The following is a 13,296-nucleotide window of genomic DNA, read 5'->3' on the forward strand; positions in this document are numbered from 1 at the left end:
GAAACTGCAGAAATCACTGAAATGTTTGGTCTCTGAGCCCAACCCACGAGCTGCGTTAGCGAGCGGCTCGGTGGCCACCGGTAAAGTCAATATATTCCGCCGGAACCCCTGTGATATCCGGAACCAGGTTCATATCCACGGATAGTTGAGGTGCGGCGGCCTGCTTGAGGCAAACCTGATGACAGGAGGGACTCCAACCTAAGATGGACCCCGTCGCCCAGTCGATGTTCGGGTTGTGGCGGCGGAGCCTCGAATAGCCCCAAAATCAGAGGAATTTGGGGGGACCGTAGCACATGAAACTGGATTGTCTCATGGTGGTCCCCCGACATAAGCATATGGACCGGTGTCGTTTGGTGTGTCACCGTTCCCAGCAGTTGACCATCCAAAGCATTAGCCGGCACCGGCTGGGGCAGCTGAACCTGTTGGATGCCCAGCTGCCGTGCGAGTTCCTCGTCAATGATGCTGACATCTGATCCGGAGTCGATAAACACAGCCAGGGCCTGAGATTTGCCTGTCAGGAGGAGTCGAGCATGGCAAAAGGGTCTTTGATTGGGGATCAGCTCAGAGGTTTGGCCCACCAGTATACTCCCCATTACTTGTGAGCCCTGCCTTTTACTGGTCAATGGGAAACAAAATGTCCAGCCCGACCACAGTAAAGGCATAGATTACCTCTTCGGCGTAATTCCCTTTCCTCAGAGGTAAGACTGGTACGACCCACTTGCATAGGCTCGACCTCCCCGTACCGTGAGTCAGAGTAGGGATGGGAATTCTCTGCCGAAACCGGAAGTCGAAATCCCCCAGAAACCGGAAGTCGAGGTTCCCCGGAAGTCGTTGTCGCGAGCGGTGGTCTGCTGGTCTCGTCTCCGGGTCTGGATTCGCCTGTCAATCCGAGAGGTGAGCTCGATCAACCCATCCAAGGAATGAGGGAGATCAAAGGAAACCAGGTAGCTAAGGTAGCTATCGTGACCTCCTGTCTTTGGATGGCATCCTCAACCCTCTCAAAGCGGTCTCTAGGAGACCCGGTGTTTGCTTGGTCCATTTCTGGCCAGATCGTTCTGTCACGAACGAGCTGAGAACCAAAATGCAACACACGGGAGACCAGGGAAAGTCGGTAACCAGCTTTATTATAAATTGTTTCCAATGAAAAGTTCTGGTGTAAGACAAACCGGCAGACAGTAGGCAAAGGGCTGATCGGAGACAGGCGAGGGTTTCAGGAATAGGCAAGACGGGAGATGCAGGTACAGGCAGGGTCAGGGAACAGGCGAAGCAGGCTGGTCAGGGACAGACAAGGTCGGAACCGGGAGAGCAATCTGGGAGGTAATGCGGGAAAGAGCTGCATGCTATGATCTGGCACTGAGGTGAGAGTGAAGGGGGCCTATATACTAGTGGAGCTGATGGGTGTAACAGAGTGTGAGAGAGAAACAGGGTGTGACTACCAGTGACTAATGGCGCATTTCCATTGCAGCGCGTAGCTCGCTTTAAGCGTGCCGTGTCGTGCCGTCCCCTTTTTTGGTTGTGCTTCCACTAGGCCTCGTCCTGGCGCGGCACGGCGCGGGGCCACTTTTTCCCCTCTTTTCTGGCCCTAGAAAATTGTGGTTCTATCGAGGCCACACTAGCGGGCCAACAACTGGGCGGACTGCTGATTGGTCAGAGAGAATCGTCACAATTCTCGCGCGAGTTGATCATCCCTAGCGTCGCATATAATGTGATGCTTGCAGCATTTTTGAAAACAGAGAAGCTAGAAATGGCAAAAAAAAGCACACCGTGGTCCGTTGACGAGGTCACGACGTTCCTCCATCTTATAGCAGATGATAAAATACAGCGGGAGCTCGACGGCACAACACGGAACCTAAAAGTTTTCCAGGAGGTCTCTGCACTGTTGTCCGTACGCGGATACTCAAGGACTTTCCAGCAGTGTACAACGGACCACAACGGCCGGAGTGGTTCGGATAGGAGAAGCTGGAAGTGGTTCGATCTGATGGACGATATTTATGGCCATAGACCGTCCAGCGTTGGGAGGGAGGGAGGCCTGGACTCTGCAACCGCGTTGCTGGAGTCTCTGCATGGTAAGTCTTTGCTAACGCTCTGTTATTTGCTAGTCTATTTTATCCTTACATTTAAGTTCTACAACCCATGCTTGTATGGATCCCCGAAGAGCTACATAGCTAGGGCAGATAGCATTAGCTAGAGCTATTGTTTGCTACCACCACATGTGCCATTGTTTACGTTCAGTTTTTCTTTTCTACAGTTGTTGTTGTTGCTATTTAGTATTGTGCTGCAGTAGTTTGTGGAATTAACAAGTCATGTTGCTGTTATAGATGATGCCATTGTCTCGAGTGAGGAGGAACAGTCCCGAGTAATGGGTGATCCGTCCTCGTCGTCGTCGAATCCAGAAGGGACCCCAACTCGACCCCAGACACCAGGCCCAACCGAACACCCGACAACTCAACCACCAACGCCGAGTGCCATCGCGACACCGCAGCGTGTTCTAGGTAAGAAATAGGCATGGCAAAACGACTGCAATTGTGACTTTTTTTTAAACTTTAGATCATCCATCGTCAGTAAGTAAAATAAGCTATACCACTGTGTGGAAGTGCTCTGTTACAAGTAACTAGCTAGTAAGCAGCTAGTACAATTTTGTGTGACATCCTATTATATACATATATTTATATTCATTATCAACAGGCTGGACATAATGTAATTCACTTTCACAATCATTGTGTGACCTGTACCTGTCCTGTGTTTTTCATTGTTATTGCTAATTCTTATTGCTATAATTATCTTATCATCATACAGGCAAGAGGAAACGAGGAGGAGACGAGCACCTGGCACAGGAGGAACGGCACCATGTAAGGCACCTGGCCCAGGTGGATCGGCACTGGCAGCTGACCATGGAGGAAACTGTCCGGGCAAGGCAGGAGGAAATGGCCTTCAGAAGGGAGGAGAACGCTCAAACGCAGGCATTTAACATAGCCTTCCTGCGCACTCTTGGCCAGGTTGTGAACAGCCAACGTGGCCCATCTCTTCATGAAGATGACCAACCTCTGTAATTGCCACAGTAGTGTCTTGTACATGTTTTACCCTTTTTTTTTTTGTTTTTTAATGCCATGCCTTTTTATGCTGCAGCAACATTTTTAAATTTTGTACAATATCTTGCCTTTTTATGCTGCAACACATTTTTTTATTTTGTACAATGCCATGGCTTTTTTATAATTCAATAAAGTACTTCTCATCTTATCTCTTGTTGATAAATGCATCGTCTGATTTCCTGCCATAATCTGATTAACCAACTGATTTTAGGGACCATGTAAACAAAGTCACTGGGTTGCCACTCACACACAATTTTGTCATCCAATGATAAACAGAAATGAAATGTACACGTTTCATTAAAGGCCTTTAAATCAGCAGAACAAAATCACTGAGAATTGTGTCTTAGTCCAACCTTTAAAAAAAAATGCACATATGCACATAATTTTGAGGCTGAAGTTATAGGCCTATATTTGTTCTAAATAATAATAAAAATAGGCTACTAATAACATTTGGGGATCTAACATTGTACATGAATTTATAAAGCAATAAGAAACACCAGTTAGGAAAAAGGGCATAAGATAAAAAGGGAATTTGAAGAATAGATTTAAAGCAAGAAATAGTTTGCTAGCTTGAGGTCCTCCTCTAAAACATTCTTTGGTAACTGACACATTAAAGTCGAAAACTACCTTTTATAAATAAACTGGAAGGGGGTATTTCGGAAAAAAAACGGAAAGAGGATGATAAGACATCATTTGTATTTGTTTAGTTTACTTGGATATTTGCTTAATTTAGAGATTTTCTTTTCAGGATCTGATATTTGCTCAAATGTTCTTATGGGGCAGTACTTACTGGTACTTGACATTCTAATATTTACTAAATAGTCAATTCTGATAACATTTTTTGGTTTAAATCATTTGACAAACACATCTATGTGAAAGAGAAAAAAAGATTTATTTATGTTCAACACAATGTAGTAATAATAAACACAAAACAAAATGTCACTACCCTTAAATGGCCCACAATCTTTCAATTGCTATTCAGGTAGCGCATCAAACCCTCTCTTATGTCAGTGCCCCCCTCCTCTGCACCTTGTGCCACTGCCACCCCAGGCTCTGCTGCTGCTGCTGGTGCATCCCATTCATCATCGTAGGCCTCTCCATGAGTCTCGCAGAGGTTATGCAGAGCACAGCATGTCAGCACCATAGATTTCACAAGGTTCATCACAGTCATTCCTTTTCATGAGGCAACGCCACCTTCCCTTCAGTCTACCAAATGCGTTTTCGACCACTACCCGTGCTCTGCAAATGCCCTTGTTGTAGATCACATGTTCTGCTGTCAGCTGTCTATTGTCAGGGAACGTTTTCATGAGCCAGTTTTGTAAGGGATAGGCATTGTCTCCCAGGATGTAGTAGCCAGCATTAACCCCACCAATGTTCCTGGTGCAAGCTGGAAAGTAGTTGCCACGACTGGCCAACTCCCACAATGAGGACAGCCTCAAAACCCGAGCATCATGCATGCTCCCAGGCATTCCTGCAAACACATTCCAGAAATGTCCCCTACCATCAACAACTCCTTGAAGGATGATGGAGTGCCAGCCTTTACGGTTAAAATAGTCACAGTGGTATTCCTGTGGTGCCAAGATGGGTATGTGTGATCCATCAATAGCACCTACACACTGTGGGAGCCCCCACCTCGTCTCAGTGTAGTCGGCCATTTCTGCAAACTTCGCCCGGTCTGGTGAACGAATTAGTTCCGGCACTAACAAAGTCTCTGCAGCAGCACAGAAGTCTTGCACACACCGGCACACAGTTGTGTTGCTCACCCCGAAAAGATGTCCAATGCTTCGGTACTCTGAGCCGGTCGCAAGCTTCCACAGTGCGATGGCCACCCTCTTCTCTAGAGGTATACACTTGCGGAATGATGTGTCCTGTCTCTCCATCGCTGGCCGCAGTTTGTTGCACAGGTAGGTGTATGTGTCAGACATCCTAAAGTTTTCCACCCACTGAGTGTGTGTGAAAGACGGAACAATCACACCCCACCACTCGGTAGCTCGGTCGAGCATCCAAACACATGGTCTGCGGCGGCGACCTAACGTCTGAAATACACAAACAAAAGCATACATATTTTAATACGTAAAAGTGGTAGCTACAATTAATTAAATACTTGAAACACTTTGGTCGTATAGTGAGCGTGAAACACATTGCTAGTTAGCGAACGTTAGCTTACCGAGTAGCGTTGAGTCGTGCCGGAGTAGTCTCTGCTGCTTTCTACGATTGCCATAAGTCTCCCATGAGCTTCTTCTCTCTTACGTCTTGCTATAAGCCGCCTTTTTCGAAACAAAGTCTTCCTTCTTGCTGTGATAAAACACCACAGACACAGAAACAACTTAACGATGGTATCCACATCCTCCATTGTTGCGTGTTGTGTCGCATTGAAGATGACGTCACGGCAGTTGTATGCAGCGTCGCTCCGCCTACACTGCGTTACTATAGTAACTGCCCCAGTTCCTAAACTGTAATGGAAGCGCAGCATGAAGTGAGTCGGCCCTGTTAAGGCCCAACGTGGCCAAGCCGTACCGAGCCGTACCGAGTGTGGCCGAGGCCGACCGTGTAGTGGAAATGCGCCATAAGGTGGCTGAGAAATGCTAATGCAGAACATAGGTAAGTGAGGGAGCTATCCTTACAGCTATCCTTGCTGTAAGCACCCAAGGTTAAACCATGACGTATAACGGAGGAATAAATCCACGTGGGGCATCGGTACTTTGCTCAACTGGAACTCCAGCATTGGGGCGTGAAAAAATATACTCCTTTCAGGTATTTCAATGCTTTACTAAACAAATTCGATTAGATTAGATACGCTTATTTATACTGTATCTAGAGGGGTAAAATGAACACAGTCTAACACATATTTCAGTGTAACTCCACCTGCATTTTGAAAAGCAAAATAAAGAGAATAAGAGAAACATCTTTGGTATGATTTGATCACTGTAATCAGGAGCCGACTGCCTGTGATGTTATCTGCTGATGGCATGGAACACAAAAGACACAGGGTGATGGGGGGGGGGGGGTTATTTAGATGGTTTTAGGGGGATGGTTAGGTGTAAGGGGGGCCCTTCAACTGATGAGGGGGGGGGAGGCAGGGAAGGCAGATTGGCTGCCACAGATACACGACAGTTGGCTTGCTGTGCATGTAAAGGAGCTTTTTGTACTTACATTTTGTCAATGTCTATTTTTAATCACCATCATAATAATTAATAGCACAAGAACACAGAGTAGCAAGGAGTTTTACCAAAAAAAAGTCATTTTCCTGCTTAATGTTGCCCTGCCAGTTTCATTTTCGTGTCTGTTTTAAAGCCTGTGTAGGAGGGGGCTTCTCAGTGGGCAGGGCTCCAAAGAACCAATCTGAGATGTCATGTGGAATCATCTCATTACACTTGCTGAGGGAATTAACCTTGACGTTCAGTAGCAGGGCTGTAATTTAGGCTTCACAGCGTTAAAGATTGCCTGTCAGGTTTGATCCGGTGCCAGCTTTGTACTTCACACACTCCAGGGTATCCTTCTACCATAAGATGTGTGAGAGCTGCATGGAGTGAGATTTGGTACAATGTTCTGGTTTCAGAATAGCAGAATTTAGTTTCACTAAAACACGTTTTACCTGCATCAGATTTCATGAAGACTAGATCAAAATTCATTTCATAGTTGACAAGGAGCTGTATTTGAAATAAAAGCACTTGACATGAATTATGCCGCTCTCAGATGGTTAGTACCTTCCCCTCGACTGCCTGTTTGTGTTTTTATCATGTTCTGTTGTGTTTAACGTCTTAGAATATTTACCAAATTGTACGGTGTCCTTGGGTGTCACGAAAGGCGCCCTTCAATAAAATGTATTATTATTATTATCTGGAAAGAGAACAAATACAATTGTAAAAATAAATGTGTATTTTAATAATGAAAGTGGCTAACCCTGCATACTGCATATTAACCTCACAGAGTATACTATACTATACTAGCCATATTATTTATATGTTTATATGTCACACAAATCTTTTGTACCTAATATTACATTGGGATTTACAAAGACCAAAGGAGGCGGTGCTGTGTTTGTTGGGCTGAGTCAACCTAGATTTAAGTGAGATGTGGTTCAGAAGCATGTTGTGTACTCTTGCTGACAGTAATTACACATTATACAATAATACAGAAATATATTATATTCAAATTTTACAGTTATCACCTCTAAACCATTTCATAGTATGAACATTGTTCATATATAGAAAATGTATTTAGCTGGGTTCTCTTTAGTGTTCTTAGAACATGTTTGACAGTGTAGAGCCTTGTTGTAATGTTTAGAGGCCATCACTTCTCCAATGTGTTTACCATAGATCAGCAGGTACACAAGTATACCATAAATATATTTGCCCGTGGAAAGCAGCGGTATCGGGTACCATACTTACTTGTAACCCGGTGACAGTTGCCATGGTTTTTTAACAAGCTCTTATTCTTCTGTTGACAGTGTGTCCTCAGTGGTGCTGCGAGTGTTTGCTTTCCACAAAATACCAATTAACCCGTCCTCCTCTCCCCTCCACTATGTTGGTGTTAGGGATTACCCAGTAGACGACTTGGCACTGTTCCTGCTGTCAAGGTCTACAACTTGACATTTCAAATGTGCCCCAGTGATATTTAGTTGGTTTGCTTCTCCTGACTGGAATGTGATATAATGGATTACAGCACAAATGACCAGTGGAGGGGTTTCAGGATGATTGTGCTGGCTTCATGTTAACTACTCTTTCCAAAGCATTGACATCAGGAAAGAAAACACAAGCGCTGCAATATTTTGGACATTGTAAAATACATAATTATGAACTTTTCGCAACAAAGAAAGTTCTATCTCACACAGGCTCCGCCCTCTACTGGACTCTATGGGTACTACTCCTCAACAATGATACGCGAGCGTTCACACACTGAATTTACATAAACGTAGCCGGCCAATCAGGGTGAGCCTACCTGAATGCGCGCGCAGGCCGCACAGTATATAAGGCAGCTACACCTCCTGACTGTGATCCTTTTCTCTTCAGCGAGCGGGACAACACCTGAGAAAAGCATTCGAAACAAGTAAAAAAAGTATCTTACCTCCAGGCAAGCGAATGGAGGAAACCCGGGCCTGTCCCTCATGCCCGGCTTAATAGCAGGCGCCGATCCCCACCAGCTCTGGTTCGAGTGCCTGGGACCAGACCACGCCGAAGACGAGTTTGAGGTGGTGGACGTGGGAGACCAGGATATGGCCGAGGCGACGCCACCAACGTTCGCCATCGCAGCCGTGCGGGTTATGGCTCCGTTTGCTGAGGAGGAAGAAGATGACTTCGCCTCATCGGTGTCTGGCACTTCCGAGTCCGGAATCCACGGAAGTCCGCCGTACATGTCTGCCCGCCAGGGCTTCCCCCTGGTGATGGCCATGGCGGCGGAACGTGTCGGACTACCGCTCCCCCCACCACTGCTGCCGAAGCCGGTAAGCCGGTTACGGTTTGCCCAGCCTGCTCCCACAGGCAGCAGGCTGGGCGGGGAACCTCTGCCCCGCTGCCGCGTGACAGGGCGGCTGCAAATATCAAGGGTGTGTAGGGCGTCCTTGGCCACAGTGCGATCACGCCACGTGGCACTTTCCAAAAAAAGACCGTGATGATCTCCTGGGAGCCCCCGTGTCTACGGAAGGGCTCTTTGGATCGATTTTCTCGGTCACGTGGATGAGGGGAAGTCGCAGCTCATCCTCAAAGGGGAGAATGCTGCGCTATTGTGATACACTGTCCCACACTAGAGCCACCCCCGCTGTAACTTCAGTATAGGAGGCAGCGGGTGGGCGCGCTCACGTGAGTGTTATAAACCGCAGGAAGTGCCGTCTAAGCGCTGTGCGCGTTCAGTGACACTATAGCCGGCCTGTTGCTGTCAGAAAACACCTCACCTGGGGCCTCATTTATAAAGGGATATACGCTCAAAAAATGGCGTACGCCAGTTTCTGCGCAATGTTTGCGATTTATAAAATACTAACTTGACGGGAAAATGTGCGGTCCTCCACGCAATCTCTAACCCATGCGTACGCACTAAGCACAACAACGGGAGAGACGAGAAACTGTGACACCGTTGGCAGAAGGAAGAATGGAGAGAAATATGTGGAAATAATACCATAAATAAAATGTTACCTCTCATTTATCAAATATAAAGAATTCATTTTCAAACATTGATTAAAGTCAATCTTAAAATGATTAAACAAACGCCTGTTTGTACAGCTAATATAACACAACACATTAGTTGTATTTCCTTTAACTGGTGGATTATGGATATATAGTTGCTGATCGACAGCTGGAACACAAACCACCAAATACAACAAAATAATTCAGATCCAGTCGTCATGACTCCACTCCGGAGGGATTCCCCGATCATTTCTTACAGTTTCTCATCAAGGGGGGGTCTCCTGTCTCCGGGACAAACACACTGCCTGAGGAAGGTTATGTGTATTCGGACCACTTATTTATTTATTTTGGTGACGATCCGACCTCCATGCTGCTACTCTGGTTCAAACTGCATCCACCAAACAATATGATTTATCTCCACCTCCCCAAAATAACCAAAATCTGACACGGTGTGAGATGTCTTTTTTAGCTGTTCGGTCGTCATTTCCTGCGATCTTCTTCATGCAGTCAGTCAAAATGAATGAATGAATGGGCGTTTCTTTGACTATTTATAGGCAAATATGGGCGTTACGAGTCGATTGTGATTTATAAAGGGAAACAGGCGTAGAAAGTGCCGTACGCACTTCACTCGCCGGTACGCAATGTTTTGTGAATCGGAAAATGTCGGATATTTTCTGTACCTATTTTTTTGCTTTGTACTACGTAAGCAACCTTCCCACGTGAATCCTACGCAAGGCGTTATAAATGAGGCCCCTGGTATAGTGGCTCCGATTAAATGCATTTCACCGTTAATGTGAAACACAGCGTTAAAACTAAGGCGCAAGAGTGGCCGCGGTGCGTTCAAGGACCTCCGCGGAGGCTCTTCCCTTTTCGCCATTTGCGGCTCCACAGCTGCTTGCATGTCCCCTAACACAGTTTTATGGGGAATGGAAGCTCAGCTGTGTACTGACAGCAGTGGCGAGCCGTGAGCTTTATACCTAGGCCCTCTGACCCCCACCCCTTCCCTCGAAAAAAAGACGTTATTACGTCACAGCGTATACTTCAGCGGAATATCAAAACAACGGCCCAGGGTGCAAAACGCATCAATGACAGCGACCCTCTACCACACAAAACAACACCTGTGAACCCAATTTGTGTTCTTTGACATTGAAAATGATATTGCATTGTGTTTGTTACTTTCATTGCAGTTGTATGTCTTAAGTGTAATTTGGCATGCTTTTATTTTGAAGGCGAGTTCACGCTGTTGACAGGAAGTTGTTGTTGCTATGGAAACAAGAAAAGTTTCACAGCGGGCGGAACTCGTCATAAAGTCCGCGATAATAAAACCCACCCATTTAGAGGGAAGATATGATTGGTCAATTGTACTGTCATTTGACATTACTCTCTCGTTCAGTTACTATAGCGGGCCCTCTGTGAATCGCAGAGAGGCCCGCTATAGTAACTGACTGTTACTGTGAATACAGTCGCTGCTTTATTTATGTCTGTATAGGCCGTTGTTGTGAGTGTGGACGGTCGGAGCATATACTGCGTTAGCTTAGCCAATCTCCATCTAGAAAAACACGAATTTTAAAAGGTTTTTCGCCTGCCGTCTGTCTGCAGACTTGACAAAGCATTAATTCATGGTTTTTACTAACCGGTATCAGTATGTTGTTACTTCGGCATCATTTTGAAACGTGTATTACAATTAAATCACGGTCAAATATGTCCATCTTGTTGTAGTTCTAGCCCTCTTGCCAGCGCTCCTCTCTCTAGTTTAGCATACTCAGCCCGACTCAGCCCTGTTTGTTGGCCCCGATAGAACCACAATTTTGTCGGGCCAGAAAAGAGGTGAAAAAGTGGCCCCGGGCCGGGCCGGGCCGGGCCGTTACTAGGCCTAGTGGAAGCGCAACCAAAAACGGGCACGGCACGACACGGCACGCTTAAAGCGAGCTCCGCGCTGTAGTGGAACTGCGCCATTAGTAGGGGCTTGGACTGTGAGCCGTAGGGTCGCCGGTTCAAGTCCCCGACCAGACCTAAATATGGAGTGTGGACTGCTACTTGGAGAGGTCCCAGTTCACCTCTTGCCCTGCCTTGAGCAAGGCACCGGACAACCCAACACATATATTCACAGAACATTCTCTACATTACGCCTGCAACTGTCCCAGTCAGAACGTGTGGTGTGTGTGGTGTCAGCAGCTGAGCTGTACCATGGCTGACCAGCTAAACGTCTTCATTCACTGCCTGTCACACTGATCCGACACACACATTCACTGTGTCCTGTGTATGTGCGTTCGCCTGTGTGTATGTGTGTGTGCATATGGCCTGAGGACTGTGTCCTGTCACGCTCGTCATTTTTCATTCAGTCCTGCAGGTGCTCAACGCTTCTGCTAATCTTTTCCTGATAACTGCTTTACCATACTGTAAATACTGCAGATACATTAAAAAAAAATCGCGGACCGGTTGTCAATTTTGACTGATTTTAATATTTACTCACCACCAGCAGGTAGCAACAGAGACTAATTGTATGTAACAGCCTGAACAAATACTAGAACAATATGCATCCAAAACATATTAACAAAGTTTAAAAAAGAACCGGTGTTGTTTTTTGGTTTTTCGGAAACATATACACAAGGCCCATAACTTTGACCCAGTTTATCAGTTCATACTGTCCTGACTGAGCACAGGCACCTGTAACCTTGGCTGCTGTGCTCTCAGTGTTTTGTCTCCCTGTTCCTGCCTGTTGGCGTCAGCTGATAGAGGTGTTATCATTCTATCTTGTTATACACAATGTTGATTATTCTCTCTGCACTAACTAAATACACGGGTCTGGGGTAGAGGTCTTCAGAATTGACGTGGCAACTCTACCGTGAAGTCAGATCCTCTGACTCTTTGACTTGTTTTGTGAATCCTCCGGCCGAAGCTCAAAAATAAACCCATCAGTGTTTGACATCAAAGCTCCAGCTCCCCCCTGTCTCCTTTGAGTCGGTGACTCCTCCTGCATTGCTACACAGAAGTTTCCCCCACAGTGCCAATATAATAACATAACTTGAACCACACGGTGGGGGCAGATGGGATGATGCAGGTACAGTCAGAGCTCTGGACATCGTTATGGCACATGATGTTCAGTCCAAACATACGGCTCACACACACTTCATGAACTTCTCTCACACACATTTGCTCTGTCAGGATTAACCTCTTTTCATTTTAGAAACTCCATTTACCCCTTATCTTCTCACAACCGTCACTGGGATTAATTGTCTACTGTTCCTCCAGACTACTGATTCTATTCAGGTTCTGAGTGTGTATGTGCTTACACAGAAATGAAAGGTAAGGACGGGGTCAGTCCAATAAGACATCATAGTCAGCTGGTTACAGGTGCAGAGACAGCAGCAGGGATAAAACAGGCTGGTATAAATTTACAGTGTCATTCCAAAATCATAATCCAGAGCACATATCCATCCATTCTTGTTGGTACAAACTTCATAAAGTACATGAATGTCCTTCATAATAACAACCCGAGCATATACGATGAACCTTACGTATGAAGGCGTACCATGCCTTCTTAATCATAATTGTGCTTTGTGTTCATCTGCTATCACCATAACTCAGCCTTAAAGCTCACCTATTATGCTATATTTTAACAATATATTATAGGGCCATTTCTATACAAAACATGTCTCTGGAGTGTTTTGCTCAAAATACCAAACAGATCACCCATTGTAGCATGCCTCATACCCATAGACTGTATATATAAATGGACGTAGGGTCCGTGACGTCACCCATAGGATTCTGCAGAGTTGCCGAGAAGCCCTTAGTAGGCGGAGTCGGCCACTAACGGCTCGACAGTGACGTCAGAGTCTAACTCCCGCCTGCTCCAAATAAGGGCAAAGAGGCGGAGCCGAGGCGGGACCTGCTGCCTCCGAGCTGGAAGTAACAGAGCTAGCTCAAGCTAAGAAGCTAAGCTAACATGCTCCCCATCTGCACACTGCCGTCACATTTTACGTTTCTAAGGTAAGCGGACATGAAACTATTCAGCAAAACTATAAATAATAATCTAAGTTATTGAGTTTTTAGCATAATACTTCAGAATCTTAAAATCCCTTAACGTT

At 45.9% G+C, this 13,296-nt stretch overlaps 1 protein-coding gene across 1 annotated transcript; it reads left to right on the plus strand.

The window, feature by feature from the left end:
• Positions 1-1,744: 1,744 nt before the first annotated feature.
• On the plus strand, positions 1,745-3,237 carry LOC117473301. The gene is made up of 3 exons (XM_034118820.1): positions 1,745-2,066; positions 2,319-2,492; positions 2,797-3,237. The coding sequence occupies exons 1-3, from the start codon at positions 1,745-1,747 to the stop codon at positions 3,048-3,050; spliced, it is 750 nt and encodes a 249-aa protein (XP_033974711.1). The 3' UTR covers positions 3,051-3,237.
• The last annotated feature ends 10,059 nt before the right edge of the window (positions 3,238-13,296 follow it).

The sequence above is a fragment of the Trematomus bernacchii genome, unplaced genomic scaffold, assembly GCF_902827165.1.
Source record: "Trematomus bernacchii unplaced genomic scaffold, fTreBer1.1, whole genome shotgun sequence".
Classification (NCBI taxonomy): Eukaryota; Metazoa; Chordata; class Actinopteri; order Perciformes; family Nototheniidae; genus Trematomus; species Trematomus bernacchii.